We start from the raw sequence: 21431 nt of genomic DNA on the forward strand, positions 1-21431 counted from the left end.
TAACAGTATAACTATTGACTATATAGATGTATAGTTTTGCTTTAAATAAGTTCTTTATGATCTATACATTTTGATACCATAGCAACTTGATAATTCTTGTCACCAGTGTCAACATCACAAAAAAAGAAAAAAAGAATACTAGCCTAAATAAAAAAATAAAAAAAACACTCAAGCTCACCGAAGACGAGTAAACAGTCAGTGATCGAATAAGAAACTAATTACAAACAATAGGACAAAAAAAAACTACAGTAAGTAGTAGTAAATAAGAGTAAATAAGAAATGCTACATTGTATAAAGTTGTCAAATTTATAAAAACACTGCATATTCTCCACTGTCTAAATTAAATATGTATTTCTTCTTATTAAAGTTACAAAAGTTATTTAGTCAAGAGCAGAGAGAGATTTTCTCTCTTTTATTGTTTGATTAACATTAATGACAGACAGCAAGAATAATAGACTGCCGTCACTTTAAGAGCTTCCCGGATCCATTATACTGTCACGTTTTCTTTTTCAGCTAATAGTCTAAAATCTCTACGGGTTAAAGGGTTTGTTCACCCCCAAAATGAAAATTATGTCATTAATTACTCACCCATGTCACTCACCCTGTGACATCAGTGACTCAACTTCAGTTTTGTGATGCTACGAGAATACGTTTTTTTTGCGCAAAAAAAACAAAAATAACATTTTACTCAACCATTCTTCTCCCCCGAGTTACATCTTCTGTCTATGGAGGGTCAGATAGCTCCGATTTCATAAAAAATATCGTAATTTATGTTCCAAAGATGAATGAAGGTCTTATGAGATATGAGGGGGAGTAATTAATGACATAATTTTCATTTTGGGGTGAACCAGTTAATCGTGTATACTGGTATATCGCCCATCCTGCATTGGCTTTCATTATTTATCACAGACAGATAATGAAACTGGAAATATGGGTAATGCTAAAGTAATATACAGGAACAGAACTGACACAATTTTACATCCTTTCAGACAATGGAACTGAAGCCTGGGTAAATCTGGCCATTTCTATATAAAACAAACCAGCCTTCTGGGCCGTTTGTCTTCCCAGAATGATTCTTTGTTGTTGCTTTTGTAGTGAAACACAATTTATCTTGTTTTTTGTTTGTTTGTTTTTTTAGGTTTGTTGATGAATTGCAACATTTTAGGTTCCAAAAAGAGAGATCCTGAGTTAGACAAATGAAGTATTAGGAAGATATGTTAGAGAACAAGCAGTCACAGCACACAACACGGGGTGCTAACAACACTTCTGTGACTCTTTATTGCTTAGATAGGTGAACCACCACAAACGCACGACATTGTTCAACACTGGATCTATTGTCATTGTGTTGCAGTTCCCCAGCCCCCACCACCCACCACCCACCTACCTACCTGCGAACTGTCTGTCTGAAGTGCCTCTGGCTCCAAACTTGGTCACTAGTTTGCCATTAGATTGAAAGATGAACACACAGCAGGCTTTATTATCCACTGCGATAATATGACCGTTCCTGTCCACAGCCACTCCTTTGGGTCCCATCAGACGGCCTGCACCAATCTTATTCTGCATGAGGCACAGACAAAAAGAGAGAGGACCTTATTAAACGGCTCTTTAAAATACTTTATTATGATTAGTCAATCATGGAAATAAGTAAGAAAACGGAATAAATTTCAAGTAATAATTCATGTCAATATATAGAGACATACCATTCAAAAGTTTAAGGTCAATGAGACTTTAATGTTTCTTTCTTTATTTACATATGCACTAACGTTCAAAAGTTATGTTATTTATTAATAATGCAGTATTTAATATTATTTATTATTAGAGTATTTATGTATTATACAGTATTTGTTTTTAGTAGGTTTCTTGTGTTTACCAAGAATGCATTTATTTTAATCACAAACACAGTAAAATTCTGAAATATTATTACAATTTAAATCTATATTTGTTTAATATATATTTCAAAATGAATTTTATTCCCGTGATGCAAAGCTGAATTTTCAGCATCATTACTCCAGTCTTCACTGTCACACGATCCTTGAGAAATAATTTGAATATGCTAATTTGGTACTTAATATTAAGCAGCTTTTCTTTTTTTTTTTATAATTTTAGGGAATTTTTTTTGTTTTTGTTCAGGATTCTTTAATAAACAGCAAGTTAAAAGGAACAGGATTAATCTGAAATCGAAATCTTTTGTAAGATTATAAATGCCTCTTCTGATTAATGTGTCCTTTCTGAATTTAATGTGTCCTTTCTGAACTGTTCATTTCTTTAACTTTGAAAAATATATCATAAAAATAAGAGGCTTCTTTCACAAACGTCTTAATTATTCCTTTTAAGTAGGTAGTGTATACATATATATAAACTGTAAATAGTGATCTAAACATTACCTTGAATTTCCCATCAGGGGAGAAGATGCTGATCCATCTGTTATCATAATCAGCTACAATAATGTCTCCATTTGTGTCGACTGCCACTCCTGTCGGCCTCTGCAGCTGTCCTGGAGAACGACCTCTGACCCCGAAGCGCGCTTTGAACTGCCCATCATTGGTAAACACCTACATAAAATCAAACTAACCATCCAATTTTGCACTAAATCCAATGAAAATCGTTCTATTTCTCTGTATTGATCCCAAGTAAAACACACCGGCTGATTACTTCAATATCCATTAAAAATCTTCATATAATGCCTATAATTTTCGTAATATTGCCATGCATTAACTAACCTGTATACACTGGTTGTTACTGTCTGCTACAATGACCCTCCCATTATTGGAAGCAGAGATGCCCTGTAGATTGGTGAACTCTCCCTTCTCACGTCCACGAGAGCCTGAGGGGTCAGAAAAAAGATATTCAGCTGCAAGTAACTGTGACTCCATATACCTATATCACAACAATTTAATGTCAAACTTACTGTGAACACCAGGGTTATCCTTTACACCAAAGCTTCTTACCTACTCTATAAATGAGCTCATCTTCAATGGGGTTTTCCTTCTTTTTGGTAGTGCTGTACATGCTGGAGGGTCTCCGTACGGCTTTCTGCCTGATGTGTCCTCCTGTTCCGCTGGGAGACTTTACCCTCCTCTTCACATCATCAGGAGACTGGGGCACGTCCGATGGCTTTATCGCCCGCAGTCTGAACGGGCTGCCCCGCACAGGCTGTCCGTACAGCATCAGAGAGAACGAGTACTCCCCTTCACTCTTAAGCATGTACCCTACCTCATAAGTTCCATTTTTATTGTCCACGACCTCCACCTCCGTCGCCTGCACTCCGTCCTGCCCCCTTATCTCGGCTCGGATGACTGCGTTACCGGTCCGCACAAGCTCGCTGTCCTTATCCTTAGTGGTAACAGTTACAGTCACATGCTGACCGACCAGCGCAAGTCTGAGGCCTTCTCCTGTGGCCACGCTGGTGTGTCCCACGGCTCCCGTCGTCAGCAGGACGCCCAGGTTCTGGATGGAGCGTCGCAGGCCTTCGGTCTCTATCTGGCAGTCCAAGTGGGCGTTCTCGTGTGGCCGCTCAGGGAAGTCGTGACAGGTGAGGGCGCCCACACGCTCGCTCATCTGCTTTTGGACCAGCAGGACTTCGGTGGCGCTGCCGTGGTTCAAGGCCTGCTCAGTGAAGCTGCAGCTGCTCTGGATGTGCTCTTTTCCCTGCAGTAGGGATGAAAGCTGCGCCTGAAGCACCTGCATAGGACAACACAGAAAGGAGCGTTAGAGAGATAGGAGAGTACAACCGGTTTAACTTATCAAGAGATTTCTGACCTTTTGCTTGGTGCTACAAATGTTCTCCAGATCGCTGATGAGTGCAGCTTTGCGTTGGTGCAACACCCTCTCAAGCTCCTCAAATGTCATGTTGATCTCATTGACGGCTTCGTTCTTCCTCTCGATCAGCTGCTGAGAGATTTCATTCACCAGCTCAATGGCAGCTGTTAGTTGGGGCAGCCTGACCGAATAAAAAACAAACAAACACATATATAAAATATTTTAATAAATATATATTTATATTTAGGCATTTATGTATACAGCATAAATTGTATAAAACTAATACAACAATAACATTTATGTATACAGCATAAATTGTATAAAACTAATACAACAATAAAAAATTTTCATATTCATATTTAAGATGAGAGTTTATTATAATACATGCTATATTCATATTTTTGGAATATATTATTCTATCATTATAATATAATCTTTAGTTTTATTAATATAAAAAATATTTTAATAAGTACACACACAAAAAAAATAAAAAAAAATAAATATATATATATATATATATATATATGTGTGTGTGTGTGTGTGTGTGTGTGTCTGTGCACTTGTTACTTGTAATATAGATTATATATATGCAAACGCACATATATGAAACTGTATAATACATTTTTTAATAATAATTTTTTTTAAATAAATTAAAATTTTGCCTTTTCTCTTTGGAGTGTTACAAGCTCTTGGTGCATAAAGAAGTCTCAAATCCAGATATATTAACATCTGACTGCTAAATATGTATGACATGTACCTGTTGTGTATGGCATCCAGTTGGTTCTTTAGTGCTGCTTTGTGCTGTTCTAGAACATCTCGCAGTGGAACGGTCACATGCTCCCTGTGTTCCCCCTCCGTGCAGTCCAGGCACATGGCCGTCTCACACGACTCGCAGTAAAACTCCATCACCTGCAGGGGCACCAGTGAGCAACCCATTCATTCAGCATCCTAATGAATTATCAAAAGCTGCTAATGAATACTAACAGGCCTGAACAGCGTAAACACACATGTACTGTAGTATGACTTTGGAGACACATAAAAGAAAGAAGCTGGCAGTTTCAGGTGTGCTTCAGAGGAATGAGAAAGAACAATGAGGAGAAGAAAAATTGGCTCAAATGTAGACAAAATGAGAGGTGGTAAAGAAATTTCCATTCACTTGTAGCTGTACAGGCATTTCTACATTCTGGCTGCAATTTTACCAACAACTGTTTTGATGGTTTTTTCTTCATATATTCCCACCAAATGTTGCCAAACTTGGTTTCATCATCAGATGGTAAGAGGCTTACCTTGCCCTCGTGATTGGGGCAGGAGAGTGGTTTCCCAGCGGCTGCTGCACTGACAGACTCCAGCACGCTGCAGGCCTCTGGCCGAGAACATTCTGGGTCTCTCTGCAGCACCTCCATGAGGTTTGTGATGAAGAAGTTGTTCTGAAGTGCTGCCACCCCTTTCTCAGGCAAGATAGAGGTCTGTCTGCACACCGGGCAGGACAGTGTCAAGGACTGAGGAGGAATGTAGTTCTGTAGGCACCTGTGAGATAGAGAGAATGACAGACATGATTAAAGACCTCAGACGAAATTGCCCAGCCACTATTATTGGTCCATTTTGTGGAACACAAAAGGAAATGTTTTAAATAATGTTAACACTGCTGTTTTCTGAACAGTATATGGGCACTAAGGATTGTCAAGCTCCAGAAAGGACAAATAAGCTCCAAAAAAAACCCCATTATAAAAGTAAACCATTAACTATATTTCAAGTCTTCTAAAAGTCATACAATAGCTTTGTGTGAGGAAACAACTGAAACTTAAGTCACCATTCACAATCATTTTCTGGAAAGGAGCAGCTTGAATATTCTGCTAACTCCTTTTTTGTTCCTCAGAAGAAATAGTCATACAGGTTTTAAAAGATGAGAGGGTGAGTAAATTAGGACAGAATTTCCATTTTTGGGTGGAATGGAATATCCCTTTAAGCAGGAATAGGCCAAAGTATGAAAAAAAAAACACATTTTACTTTAAAATGTAAAAGTAAACTAGAAAAAAAAAAAAAAAAAATTATATATATATATATATATAGCATATAACATATATAGCAACTGTGAATATATCCTAGCGTTCAAAAGTTTAGGTCAGTGGTTTCCAAAAATTTATATTAAGCCGCTCTTTTCAACATTGATATTTATAAGAAATGTTTTTGAGCACCAAATTTGCAAATCAGAAAGATGTGATACTGAAGACTGGAGTAATGCTGCTGAAAATTCAGCTTTCCACACAGGAATAAACTAAATGTTAAAATATATTAAAATAGAAAACAGTTATTTTAAATTGTAATAATATTTCACAGTATCACTGTATTGTACAATCAAATAAATGCAGCCTCTGTGTGATTCAAAAACATCTGAAAATCTTACTGACCTCCAACATTTGAATGGTAGCGTATCGCTCATATTTCATAAATGATATAGCTACTCCTGTGTGAAGGGGTGAGAATGAGAGGACTAGGAGGGCAAGCGTTGCTGAAATTTCAGTCACAACATGAACAATCACAGTGGAAACACTTCGCTGACATACAACCCTACCGAAAGCACAAACCACCCAAAGGACACAGAGAGTCTCACTGTCACAATGCACACTGTCACTGATGCAGAAGAAAATGTTTGTGGATAAGACCGAACATCCATGCCAAGGAATGTCAGCAGTAAGTAAACATATGCCATCCTATTAAAAGGTTACCAACTGATCAATGCTTCAATCATTACTCATGTTATTAAAACTGTGACAAGTGATTTTAATGTGCTCAGGCTGGAGCCATGGTGCCCATGTGAAAAATGTAAGCTCAAGTGTGGATCTCTTAATTAGCCAATCTCCTCCCCATAATTCTGTGATCTCTCTCTACTAATAACTACACTGCAAATATGAAAACATCATATTTATCATAGTATGCCTCATAATGACAACATCATTTGTTTCTTTAAAAAAATGTTGGTGCGGAATCCAAAAATAGTGCCTGTTTTGCTCTAGTTACACTTTCTCACAAAATATGACATTTCGTAGCATTTTTGCCTTTGACAACTATTTGTAAGATGAACAAGTCTTTTATTGTCCTTTTATTAACCAGAAAACCTGCCACGGGACATGACATGAATCCTATATTTCTCTGACCAGGTGACATTTATTTGTTCAATTCTCAATTTCACATGTTTGAAAGATTCGGAAGACATTATTTTATGCCTAATCATGATTTACACATTTTCGAACCCCTTGCAACTTATTGCATAAGTTAATATGTCATCATTAAAACCAAAATGTTTGACTTCTAAAGGCTTTTTTTAATTTGATAAACACATTATAGCTGATACATACAGTTGAAGGCAAAAGTTTACAAACACATTGCAGAACCTGCAAAATGTTGATTCATTTACCAAAAGCCTTTTGAACTTTTGAACAGAATGAAGGTGTACATTTTTCTTATTTTGCCTAAACATCCTTTTATTACATTTAGTACTGCCCTTCAGATGCTACAGAAGATACTTTTATGTTTCTCAGAAGAAAAATAAGTTCAATTTAATTTACCAAGATCTGCAAATTCAAAATGTTTTCACTCCCTGGCTCTTAATGTATTGCTTCTGGAGCATCAGTGAGCATTTGAACCTTCTCTAATAGTTGCATATGAGTCCCTCAGTTGTCCTCAGTGTGAAAAGATGGATCTCAGGATCATACAGTCATTGTTGGAAAGGGTTCAAATACACAACAATGCTGGAAAACCAAAGTATTTGTGAGACCTGAAGGATTTTTGAAGAACAGCAGAAAGCTTAACTGATCAGGACAAAAAGGGGACTTGTGAACAACAATCACTAAACAAAAACAAAAAATAAATAATGCTGTGGGTCATCCAGGTAACAACACAGTATTAAGTATCAAGGATATGTAAACTTTTGAACAGGGTCATTTTTATAAATTCAACTATTATTTTCTCTTGTGGGCTATATATAAACATCTTTTATGTGATATCTTATTTAGGTCAGTACTAATTAAACAATAACCTGCATTTTGTATGATCACTTATTTTGGTAAAATAATTAACATTTTGCAGATTTTGTAAACTTTTGACTTCAACTGTACATGTAATTTGAAAAATCCTCACTGTACATGATGGAAAGTTTTTGTTGATATTTTTAACTAAGCATCATCGAATTAGGAATTACCAGAAATTAATTTGACTAGAATATATTTTTTTATAGATGAGGGACTTTAATCATGCCAACAAACACAGACCTTTCGCAGAAGGTGTGCAGGCAGGGCAGGACTTTGGGGATGTGGTAGTGGTCCAAACAGATACTGCACACCAGGAACTGCTTGTCTATCTGGCGGACCACTGGACTTGTGCGGCCGGTCTCAAACTTCGCCATGGTGACAGACATCCACAGAGGGGGCCTGGGGCCAGGACACACCTAAACCTGAAATAAAGAAGATGCTATGTTACTGAAAACCCCCACAATGCTTCACCATTTTAACTTTGAAATTATGGAAATGCACATAGTATGGCACGAGAAGACAACCTCTAATATGAAGAGGAACACATGAGAGTGAGATGACAGGTGACGCCTCCTGAGCTGCTACCAATCCAGTAACTTTAATACAGGAAAATAATTCTTATTCTGCAGGCCAAAGAAGAGAGGAGCATGGAAAATTGGATTATGGAGTTGTTGAGGCAAATAGATGCTGTCAATTTTCATGCCACTTTTCCAGATGAGACACAACAACAGCGGGCTGATACAAGGACATGAACTACTGCTGCAGCCATTACTGACGGTGGTGGTACATGCTGTGCCAATTTTTACTTTAGTTGTCCTCTAGGCGAAGAGATATGAGACAGAGGTAAAATTAATAATTTAGGATACATTCTATTTCAGGATGTGTAAATAAAAGTGTCTAACGTAGAAACATAGACGTTGGCCTAGGACGACAAATACAAATTAGCATAACTGAGATGAATCATATACTAATGCACAATTCCATTTTGCTGTGCACACTGTATAAAGAAACCCAATAGTAAATGTAGTGAAACTATTTAACACTGTATTTCCTGCATTTGGAAGCAAAATCACTATGATCCAGTCCACTGACACAGCATGTATCAACATATCTGACCCACTTTACCCCACAGCTAGCAAAATGGTCGGAATTTGTGGGTATTTTAATAAATTATTCAGCCAAATAATTTAGATGTACAATTCACCAACATGCATATGGGATTTCTTTTAGATCTGTATATATTTGCTTTGACAAATAACTTTATCTGGCATGTAGAAAATGTAATTTTTTTGCATAAATTTTTTAAAACATTTTTACTTTTACATGTGCATTTGTCAGTCATCTGTCAGCTACAGTATGTATATATATATATAATTAATATGTTTACATCAGGAGTTAAGCTCCAATTTTTTTTTTTTGTAATGGAGCTATACTGACTCACTTGGCGTTCTATGAAATAATAATATATGATGTAATAATGTACAAGATAGTACATGATCAAAGATATATAGAAAATATATAAATATTATAAAGAATGTTATAACATAAATATGTTATTGTGTAATATTTTGTTTTTTTTCCCCATAGTTTTTCCAAGTAGCTTTGCAGGTAGGTTTCTTGAAGCATCTTGGAAACGTTGCCAAAGTTCTTCTGGATTTTTTGTCTGTCTCAGTTTGTTCTTCATGTCATTCCAGACAGACTGGATATTGAGGAGATCAGATCTCTGTGTGCAGCACTGGCTGTTGTCAGACTCCTTGTGCAAACAAAAATCACACTGGACTTATATCATTACAATTAATGGCAAAATATGTTTTTTGTATGAATGTTTGGAAATGTAAACTGATATTTCCCATTGACACACTGCAGCAAAAGATAGAAATAACTGACTTAAAACCATTTTTAGCAGGTGAAAATACTAGTGTTCTAATCATTTTGGCCCCCACTTTATGTATTAACATTAAAATCCTGTTGGCTCAGATTTAGATGTGGCATCTAAAATCATGCACAATTTACTAGATTAACACATCTTACCCCACTCTCCCCTACAATTCAGATTCAACAGAATCATAAAATAAGGCCTTTAATTCAGGAAAGTCTCTCCGCCGGACTAGTTTGCAGGCCAGAGAGTCGCTAACTTCTGCCCACTGGCATGTTTTGACAGCGAGTGTCTTGTTCTCGGTTTACTCCGGTGCTGCTCTGATATCTCTGCAGGACTGACATGTGCTCTCATGGATGTACTGTATGAGTGATGGTAACGTGAGAGCTTTAAACACCAGTTCCCTTTGCCCACTCTATGTAATCCTCCTCCCCCAAAACCTCTTTCCCTCTCTGATTTGATGTGTTGATGTATGCTGGCTAATGCTATATTTAGACACACGTCTCAGTGGGGTAGGCTTAATAAGGGTCACGTCCAGCAGCGGATGGCTGAGATTCTTATGGCACAACACGGAAAGAGGAGCCACAGCAGGTATCTAGGCTGACGAGGGCTCAAATATACACAGACACGTAGAATTCATGATCATGTGACTAAACATGTTTGCAAAGCACATTATTTATAAATGAGATTTACAGGTCTGAATTGAGAAACACATCTGAAAATAAGTGCAGAACCTTTCCAGAAGTCAATGACATAGGCAGTGTTCCTAAAAAAATCCATTCAGTTTACATGAATGTGAGAGTACACACCTTGATCATTATAATCAGTGTATGAACAGGTTTTTGAATCTATTTTTAACTGTAAAAAAATATTTTTTTCTTACAAATATCACACCACATGACATTTGACCTGAGCTAACTTTGTCTGGATATAAAAAGTTTATCTGATATTTTAAGATTTATTGACTCTCTCTCTCACACACACACACACACACACACACACACACACACACATATATATAAAAGGATTTAACAGATATGAACAAAAACGAGTGTTCTGTCATTTAATTACATGCATGATTGACATTCCACACGATTTTCCACTAAAACGAGATCTGCAAGACCTTAGGGGTAAGGCTAGCGGTCAGCAAACCTGACCCAAATACAGCAACGATTGAGAAACCAAACACTGTGTCATTGTTCAAAAAAGAAGCCAACAACAATCAGCAATTGTATCACGCAGCCTCTTACAAAATTATCCCTCAGTCCACTCCCACACGTCACTGTGTGCATGGCACGTGTAAACACCTTTCACATTCACTCAACGCCCATCGACCTGCTCCTGACATCCATCAACCGTCCATGGGATGCCAAACTCTTAGTTCAGTCTTCCAGAAGTGGAACTTAACAACTCAAATGATATTTTACTCCTCAAACGAACATGGTACTAACCGAAGCATGAAACCGTTACTAAACCTCAAACCAACTCTGACCAACTGTTTTAGGAAGGAAACCGGAGACAGAAACAAAAGCGTTCTTCTTTTTAATAGCCACAGCTATTCACTGCTCCAGTGAGCAAGTAAAACACAAAGACGACCGTTCACGTGCACACACCAAGACTCAAACACACTAAAGGGCTAAACACACTTACACTCAAAAGCAGAGTGGACGCTTCTCAGGCAGGTGCCATTGTTGTTTTCTGAGATTTCTTCATGGCCTGGTGGCTCAATTGCACAACAAACAGCCCCCCTCTCCAGATAAACGCACCGCTCTTCGTCCCCACGCCTAGTGCACTCTCTCACTGCCTGAGTAACAGCTGTGATGTCACAAAGGGGCGGCTGGCTAAAGCCAAACCACGTCTACTTGGCTACGCCATTGGCTGAAGCTGTGTGCACAGCTTTTGCTCCTCCCACAAGCTCTGTTGTGATTGGCCGTTCAGTGTTATCTTCCTGAAGGCATGGATTGCCTCAAAGAGAAACAACTACTGACGGATTTGGGTGGGTTGGGAAAAGGAGAGGATTTGAAATGAATGCCAGCTTTTTAGTTGCAAGCACTTTATTGTGAATGAAAGCTTATGATGAATAATGCACAATAACGATCGGTTTGACAGCATTTTGAGTTGTAGTGTGCCACAAAGGAAAGCGTTCAGTTCACTGTGCACCTGCTTCTAAAGGAAAAGGCTTCTAGGTGGATAAAGCTGCTATTTTTAAGTGATTGAATCCAAATACGTGTGGGATGTTTCATTTCTGCAAGATCATTTACAGTGTATTCCCTTTATTATTAAACTATTTTAACATGACAAAATCATCAAAATTAATGTTAATCTTGGTTTAGCTAAGGACATTGCCCTACTTTTGCTTGCTTGTGAACTGAATGACATGTAAAGTCTTAAAACAATTGCTAGGTATGATGGTTATATAAGACATGATGTCATTACATCTGGGTGGAGTGACTCCAGATTGCAGGATTATGAATTGCAATGCCTCTGATTCATGAGAGAATAAACTCTATTTTATCCATGTATTAATATAAAGCCCTATACTTCTACCTAATACATATACTTTTGCATATTTATGAATGTAATTATTTACTTGTTTACCCAAAAGGCTCAACCCAGCATTTGGGTAAAAAAAATAACCCCGGGTTTTTTAGAGTGCACACAACACAAACAGTGAAGCATAATTAAAGTTTCCTGATGATCGATCGCATTATTTAATCTTTACTTAAAGTGCAATAAGACACTATGTCTAGTCCACTCGGCTCAGATGGAGCCCCCAGGCACTTTCCTGTTACTGTGTCCAGTTATGTAATACAGCATGTCACTGCAATTGCAGAGAGGGAGAGCTATCATGCCGCAGGAAACATGACTCAACAGAATGCTGTCAGGAGACCGCAGGGGAGAGAGAAAGAGTGGGATCCAACAGAAAGAGAAAGATCTTGCTCTACTTATTTCACAGTCTGGCAGTGGTCATTACACAGATTTGGGATTCAGAGCTCTAATGTTTTAATTCTTACATTCACAAGCTGGCGTCACCCTAGAGGATTTTCTTTTGCTTCGCGGTTTCTCATTTATAGCTCAGGCAATAAACCATAGACACAAATGCAGTTTTATTACTCTAGTTACTCGCCCCAAATTTGCCTTGATGGGGTTGAGGTCTGGACTTTAAGGGGCCAGGTTCATAATTTTTAGTATTCCAGCAGATTCCTTCCGTCGCAGGTAGTTCCGGCAATAGTTCGTTTTATGAGTATTGTAATGGCTAATTCAACAAAAACAACAGAAACCTCTTAAATGTGCCAAGTGTTCTAACAATTTTGGCCACCACTGTATTTAAATATGTAGATTTATTATTATTAATATTATTAAATAATGAGTTTATGAATATGTAAATGAGTTTAAAGCATTTTCAGTTGAGACTAATTTTTATTAATGGATTAATGTTTAAAAATTATAACAAAAATAGAAGAAAAAACAAAGAATAATGAAAATTCTATTAAAAATGAATGTAATGTAAATAGAATGTGAAGATAACTGTATTGAATTTAAGACAAAAAGTACAAAAAACATACTGACTATTGAAGTATCTTCTTGAATCCTTACCTTCTGTGATCTTTATAGATGAAAAAAAAAATCTTTTTTGTTGTTGTTGTTACAGGATTAATCAGAACTTCCCTTGTCGAATATACAGTGAGGTGAGAAAACTCCACTTCAGTCATCAAGTATCCGTCACAACAAAGGATCAATAAGAACTTGAAGTGTGCTGATGGAGTGTCAATAACTCCCAATAATGTGGAAGTGCAGAGGAGAGAGTAAAACAAACCACCGGTCACAAATCAAGTACAAAACGGGGATTTGTAAAGGAAAATTTTAAAGGATTTCATTATAAGCCAAGAGGAGACTGGTATTCCTTTGCTATAAACAAAACTTGGTTATCGTGAAGCTAACATATACTCATCCGCTGGAACGCCACTCTCTTTTGAACTCAAGTACGACAGTTAGTGGAAGCTAGAAATTACAGTTTATAAAGTAAACTTATATAAAATATAAAGTATTAAATGTGGATGTTTTTCACAAACATGAATATCTTACACAAACGAATCACTTCCCTTCAGAAGGCATTTATTAACTACCCAGAAATGTGTGGAGTACTTTTTATGGTGGATGGATGCACTTTTCTGGGCTTCAAAATCTTGCCCCCTTTCACTGCCATTATAAAGCTTGGAAGAGCCTGGAAGTTTTTTTTTTTATGTGTCTATGAATGTATTTGTCTGAAAGAAGAAAGTCATATACATCTAGGATGGCTTGTGGGTGAGTAAATCATGGGGTAATTTTCATTTTTGGGTGAACTATTCCTTTAATTAGACCTGGTCCTGACAGTAGACCATGAATAGCTCATTCGCCTGTCCTAATAATTTCCTACTATCTTTCTCTCTCTCTGTACTGTGGGAATATTTCTGGAGGGAATGCATGCATTGCTGGGTACACGAGATGGATTAGAAATAATTTGATCCTTCAAATAACTAATTTTTTTTTGAGCATGTGTGTTTTCAGAGGAGATATTTAAGAACACTTACTGCCTTAAGTATATAAACAATACCAACAAACAGGTCAAAGACTTCTCCGTTTAATAAAGCACTTGCCATATGTAAAGTGGAGAGTTTTAACAAAGCTAATGCACATGTGCTATTCACAGATGGGTGCGAGTCACTCTGCGGATCAGCCTCTGGCGTTTCAGTGGAAAAACTCACTTATACAGTATGTTTATCAGTTTAGAAGTATAAATTATGCAAAAGTGTCCTCATTCTGTGGTTCAGGACTGAACAAGTGTTCTCTGAATAGTGAGTAGAGGACCAGACCCCTGAGAGTTCAGAGGGGCTGCTGTTCTGGAGGGCTCTGACGCATCCATAAAAAAAAACAGAGCAAACAAAGATTAATAAACCTCTGCCAAGGGCATTACACGATACGTCCCATTAATATGCTTCATAATGTTAAATATTTTAAATATTAAATATTTTCTGTTTTCAAACGCTGAGACTACTTTAAGTAAGCAAATTAAAGTTGGTTTTCCTGAGGAGTGTGGCTGTGGTGCTTTCAAAAGCTTGGTACATCAATTTCTCCTCAAAATATTGGATAAGAAAAAAAAATTGTAGTACAAAAATTTTTAAACAATGCAATTACATTAAAAAAGTGTATAAATAACAAATTTTTGATACCAGCAGGTAAAGTTACAGCTGGAGTCTGCATCTTTCTCACCTCCCCTGAACACATTGAGTTTTAACAGCATGCATTGGATATAACTGAATATTGTATATGAAGTACTGTGACCACAATTTACAGACATTTGGCAATTTATGATCCAAAAAATATGTAAAAAAAAAAATAATTGTTTCAAAAGTTAACTACTAAAAAGAATAGCTGAACATAAGTACAAACTTTTTTTTTTAAATGTTACTGCCTTGAGTAATTAATTTTGGAATAAATTAAAATCCTTAAAAACACTAACTTGATTACTTGTCTTTTATAAATAATATATTAGTTACACTGTTAATGTAAAAATATATTTTAAAAAAATTAAAAAAATTCTTACAAATCTTATCGTTCTGAAAAGCATGCTCTGATTGGCCAGCTATTCAATGCATTGCTATTGGTCGAAAACCTCAAGTGTGTGATGGAAATGCCACGCCCCTTACCAAATTTGGAGTAGCAACTTCCATGGTGGCAGCAACAATACTGCAGCGAGAATAAAAGTTACGCCTTCTTTCTTTGCGTATACATTTAGGCGGTATTATGCAAACCTTCTCACACAGTGACTTAGATTTGTGGGGGCGTATTTTAATGAGGCATTTTTGGAAAGTGTGAATGAATCTTAACTTTTAGAAAGAATATCTCTTTGGGTTTGAGACTTTAATCTTTACGGGTTAAAAATATGTACGAACAGCTTGTAACACTCCAAAGACAAAGGAAAACATGAAATCGTTTCATATGACCCCTTTAAAAGAATGAAATATGCAAGGATGAATCATTCATATTATGATCAATAAGACAAAAAAAATGTATTGCCTTTGCAATCTTTTGCCCAAAGCAAAATTAATTTAAATGAGTTTCCTATTCTATAGACATCAATAGGCTATAGTCTAATATTTAATAGTAATATTTGAATATATTAACCAATCAACCAAAAGCTATTTAGAGAATATTATTACAGAACTCTCATTCAGAACTGCCTTCATTTTTGCAGTAGCACTAATCCAACCAATTCTCAATGGGTAGGTGCTGCACCACTTTTTAAGTTGGAAATACATCACATTATGCAAGTAAAATCTGGTCATTACAAATGTGGTTTCATGTTCAATTGATTTAATTTTGTACGCCTTTAGCTCAAACGTTCGACTCCCAGGGAATGCATGAACTAATGAAATTATATACTTTGAACACTTAAAAGTATATATGCCTAATCCATAAATGCAGTGAATTAGTTTGAATTGTTGACAACGGTCAACAGTATCCGTAACCAAGCCAAGAAAGACTAATTCTCCCTAAGACCCCTCACACTGACAGAAATAACACAACACCCTGAACTCTTGGGAATAATTCAGATACAAAATAACCCCTAACAAGCCTGCGGAGAAGTAAGATGACTTGAAAATGCTTTAAACGATTGTTTTGTAGAGGATATGCATGTTATCATGCTCGTTTTATCGCATTACAGCACGCTTGATCACATCACATGCACACCCACACACACACACATAATGTAAACACATCCATGCATTGCTCAAGTGGCAATGGGACTCTCTTTTCTCATGCTGCTTCACATGAACGCTAACATTCACTGTTAGCTATCTTCAAAAGGAAAGGTTCCCTGGTATCCTTCAGGTATTTTTAAACTAAACAGTTTGTATCTGTCAGTGAGTTCAACATGTTTAAGAGGTCCTGCACAGTAAGCTGCTGTATAAAAACTTTTTCATTTTCGAAACTAACATGTTTTTCACATCACACATCCTTCCATCCTAATGCTAAAAAGACATTTTTTTTTACAACTAACATAGTTCAGACACTGACCTCTTTTGTCCCTGTCAATCAAACTACTAGCTCAGGGAACGACGTCTGCATATTAAACTGCTATACATTATACAAGTCTGTGTGATCACATAGGCATCTTTAACATAAGATGTTTTATATTAATTGTCACTCGCATAATAATGTGACTGACGAAAGAAAGAAAGCTAAAATAATACCTGCCACAATTAACTAAGACTGATTGTCAATAGGCGTCATGAAGCACAATTGTTTCCATTTTGAATAAGAACAAAGCTTGTGTACATATTTTAGGTACAAGCAGACACAAGAATCAGCAAAGGCTTTTAAATAGAAACTGTTTGTATCATCATGATTATGAATGTCACATCAAACTAGCTGTGCATTTAAGTGCGTTTATGAACTGGAATGCCCACTTGGGGTGCCTATAAACCAGGTTGAGTGAGCTAAACTGGTTCTGTTGACCATATTAACAAAACCACAAATGCATCACATCCAGCAGACCAAACTCACATCACGAGTAAATTGCTCTCGCTCAGACAAACACACAAACAAAAACACAGAAGAATGCCCCGAAGGGAATGGTTAGGTAGAGTAATGGCCACTCAGGAAGCCATAACTATCACAATAAGTGTTGTATGTCACTGGAAAGGGATTCAATGTGATCCTAAGGGAAATAGCACAAGAACACACACATACATGAACAATGGCCATGGATGGCAATTCACGTCAATACACTAAAGCAGAGACATCTGTCAGCTGAGCTCCATCTCACTGCCCTTCCACCCATCATAATCTCCAATCAAAGGAAGTTTAATGCCATTTGTGAGAATGGCAATCCCTGTTTGGTCTTCCAGCACCAATCAAAGGACGTTTTAGTGTAAAATCACTCTGGAAAAGCATTTTATTTGGTTTTATGACAAAAAGCCTGATGATTGCTTCAGAATTTCACCCTACCATGTTTGTATGGATCCAAAACTGATGATTGTGACAACAAAGACAAGATTTCTAAGCCATACTTGACTTTTACCTCTAAAGGAGATGTTGAATACACTATCTAGTCTTAATAAGTTTTCTCAGGAGCCATTATGTCAATGCCAACTGGACATTCCTGTGAGTTCTTCGTTTTAACAAGTTTTACTCTTCAACACACACGTACACATAAAGGCATGCAAGAGCCATTCACTTGTTCATGTTCTTCTTACAGATTTTATTGGACCACAGAGTTAATACAGAAAGAAGGTCCTTTACTTTATATTAGGTGCCAAACAGCAAACTGTGAATCTTAATGTTTGTGAATTTGTTATGTACAAAGTGTGTCATATATATTGAATGTTAATATCTAAGAAATGGTCGGTGTGAAAGCAAAATCACAACTGAGATCTTTGTATCTCGGTTGTTTCTCCTAGAAAGAAAGGAGATTACATGGAGAGCAAATGGAGACATTTGGTAAAGTCTAATTCATCTCTCTAGAGATTCTTAAAAAATAAATAAATAAATGATTAAATGATTTAAATTATATAATAATTGTAAAGATCATTACTCTTATGTCATCTGTTGTCTAATTGGTAATTACAATGAAATCTATTAAAATCATTTAATTTAAAATGGTAATATAAAATGTGAATATATTATGAAAGAATATGTATTTTTTATTTATTATGAAAATTAGAATAAAACCGGTTGAAGCATACATTTATTAAATTGAACTAAAAGTAAATTACAGAAATATAAAAAAATTAAACTTCTAAAAAATACAATAAAATAAGCTACTATTAAAATGGAAACTGCAAATACAAAAAGCTAATTATATATATATATATATATATATATATATATATATATATATATATATATAAATTTATCCTGTTTGAGAACTCCGATAATTGTCTTGAACTATAAAAAGCAATGTAATTTCCCTCTTGGGAACTATCATTGCTAATTAAAATAATTACAAACAGAAAACATTTATAGCCAATGCATCAACAGCTGTATTTAAGTAGTCTATACTATAATGAGTGTCACCTGTCCTGCCCCTTGACTGTGCTCTTATGTTGTCATTATTACATTATCTATGGCTGCCTGCTTGGATGATTACAATGACTGTAACACCATGTCACTATAACAGGGTACAGCCTTCATCAGTAAATGGTGAAAAACAAAACGGTTTTACTCTTGGATGCATCAGAAGATCAGTTGCTGGATAATTAATATGTAGCACACATCTTCAGTCTTCAGCCAGTTCCTATCATTGCTAAGGCATAGGAAGCTGCTGTGATACCAAACACACTCATCATGATTTGAATCATGAATTCAAAATAAAGCCATCCAATTAAAATCTCAATGTTTTCCCCTGCGTGACTCGAATCGGTGCAAGCAAAGCACACTGAACACACACGTCCCAGGAGACAGCAACATACTTGTGTTTACACACACACTCACATGCATATCATCTATGCATTTCTCAGCACACAAGCACTGCTGTTTTACATAAGCGCTGAAAGCCTAGCGGGTATTTGTGATTATGTACATTCACTCATGTGTGTGTTTTTGCATGCGTGTGTCAGAGATGCCCAGTTGACTGTAAGGGAGAGGCCAGACACTACAGTGAATTATTCATCACAGACAGTCCTTCTAAAAGCTGTGTGAACGACAGTGTGATTAAACCCACGAGATGGATGGAGAGGTTAACGAAGAGTAAGAAAGCACAAAGGAGAAAGAATGAAGGATAAGGGGGGAGCTCCCTGAAGCCGTACTCACGTGAGTTCTCGCAGCTGACAGAAACAGAGAGAAAAAGATACGGAGAGGTCTTAGCGAAGCATCCAAGCACAGCCCCGTCCAGCCTTACAGCCCCTCATCTCATAGAAGAAGATACAGCGAGATTAAAAGAGCAAATCCAGAAAGCGGGAAAGACAAGCCGAAGGGAGAGAAGCAGCAGCAGCAGGGCGTGAGCAAGTGAGGGTGTATAATGTGTGTGTGAGAGAAGAGAGAGAGAGAGAGAGAATCTGATGAGGAAGGAAGGGAAATGTAGATAGTGGAAGGGTATTGGCTGAAAGGAAGGGAGTTGGGGATGTGCCAAACCAATGCTCTGAGTGAAAGTGCAAGGCAACAGGGAAATGGCAGAGAGAGAACCCATCCTTTAGATACAGAGGTATCTCTCTTACTCTTACTCTTTCCAAGGGTTCCCACTGTATCACATAAACTGCAAAAAAAAAATATTTTCTGTCTTTCTTTAAAGCCAAACTATATAAACAAGTCAATATGAATCTGAAGTGTTATTTTGTTAATGCATGTTTCTGATGTCATATGTCATATTCTAGGTTCTTCAAAGTAGCCACCTTTTGCTTTGATTACTGCTTTGCACACTCTTGGCATTCTCTTGATGAGCTTCAAGAGGTAGTCACCTGAAATGGTCTTCCAACAGTCTTGAAGGAGTTCCCCGAGAGATGCTTAGCACTTGTTGGCCCTTTTGCCTTCAGTCTGCGGTCCAGCTCACCCCTAAACCATCTGGATTGGGTTCAGGTCCGGTGACTGTGGAGGCCAGGTCATCTGGCACAGCACCCCATCACTCTCCTTCTTGGTCAAATAGCCCTTGATGCCTTCAGTGTGACTCTACAATTTTCATAGTCATGAAAATAAAGAAAACTCTTTGAATGAAAAGGTGTGTCCAAACTTTTGGTCTGTACTGTATATATATAAGGCCTAAAACAAACTTTTTGCCACACCTGCCAATGACCTGTGACATGATCAAATTTACTGGCCAAAATTTTTTTTTACTGGCCATGAAACTCTTTTTGCAAAAAAATATTTATTACTACTACAATAACTATATTTATGTTTTTAATTTGTCCTGCTGGTGCATGTTCCCTCGATTTTACCTATTAATTCTAGACATTCAACATTAAAGTATAATGGAAAGCCATTATTTTTAACATTTAATATGCTCTGAAATATATAACAACTTTTAATATAAGTGATTTAAAAACAATATTCACATAACCTATATTATATATGCATAAACTATACATATTAATCTTTATCCAAGCTAAAAAAAAAAAGTTAAGCTTTTTTTTTGTTCTTTGATTTACATCAATGACAGACTTCAGATGGTATCACTTTAAAATCAGCACTGTCTCTTTAAAACCTGATACTCCTGATGTGGATATTCTAATGTGGGACAGCTCATGCTCAAATCTGGGACACTATGTTTTGGCTTATAAATAGTCTTTTTTTTATTTTTACAAAGTAAAACTTCACATTTAACTCTCCCGGTTAAATGTGCTAACCCATGTTTGCTTAATTAATTTAGTAGGCCTACATTGTGTTTGTTGTCTTCATAAGTCTAAAAGAATTTGTAACCTATATGTTCATTTATGGAATGTTAAATACAATTTTATAACATAAATCTTATATAATTTACAACAATTTATTATTTCATTATTCACAACAATAACAATAACCATGTAATGAAGTCAAAATGTAAAACTGAACTTAATAAAGATAGCAAAATGTGATAAACAATTTTTGAAAAGGTGTAAAATTTGGAACATGGAATGCCTTTAAAACTGTTATTAAACTTCTATAAAATTCTAATATTTCGTTTTTTTTTTAAATGTTCAAAAGCTTGTGTTAATCAAATTGTAATGGTAAAAACACTTCATCACAGAAATAAGCAGTCCTGGGCAGTCATGCACTCTTCATGGTCCAGGATGCCATTGTCCTGTAGTCACTAA

At 36.5% G+C, this 21431-nt stretch overlaps 1 protein-coding gene across 4 annotated transcripts in view; it reads right to left on the minus strand.

The window, feature by feature from the left end:
- The window catches only part of LOC132127173 (tripartite motif-containing protein 3-like), a 30025-nt gene that overhangs the window by 2560 nt on the left and 6034 nt on the right, over positions 1-21431 (minus strand). For 2 of the 4 annotated variants that reach the window (XM_059538859.1, XM_059538856.1), the window contains exons 1-9: positions 11314-11473; positions 8028-8209; positions 5046-5286; positions 4517-4668; positions 3760-3940; positions 2949-3681; positions 2721-2824; positions 2385-2552; positions 1389-1557 (exon numbers count right to left, since the gene is read on the minus strand). In XM_059538859.1, the coding sequence (XP_059394842.1) occupies positions 1389-1557; positions 2385-2552; positions 2721-2824; positions 2949-3681; positions 3760-3940; positions 4517-4668; positions 5046-5286; positions 8028-8173 (1894 nt within the window). In that variant the 5' untranslated portion in view covers positions 8174-8209; positions 11314-11473. Of the gene's footprint in view, positions 1-1388; positions 1558-2384; positions 2553-2720; positions 2825-2948; positions 3682-3759; positions 3941-4516; positions 4669-5045; positions 5287-8027; positions 8210-11313; positions 11474-19458; positions 19648-21431 lie in introns of those variants that run through there. The other 2 variants (XM_059538857.1, XM_059538858.1) reach the window with 2 other exon arrangements.

The sequence above is a fragment of the Carassius carassius genome, chromosome 45 (genome assembly GCF_963082965.1).
Source record: "Carassius carassius chromosome 45, fCarCar2.1, whole genome shotgun sequence".
NCBI lineage: Eukaryota > Metazoa > Chordata > Actinopteri > Cypriniformes > Cyprinidae > Carassius > Carassius carassius.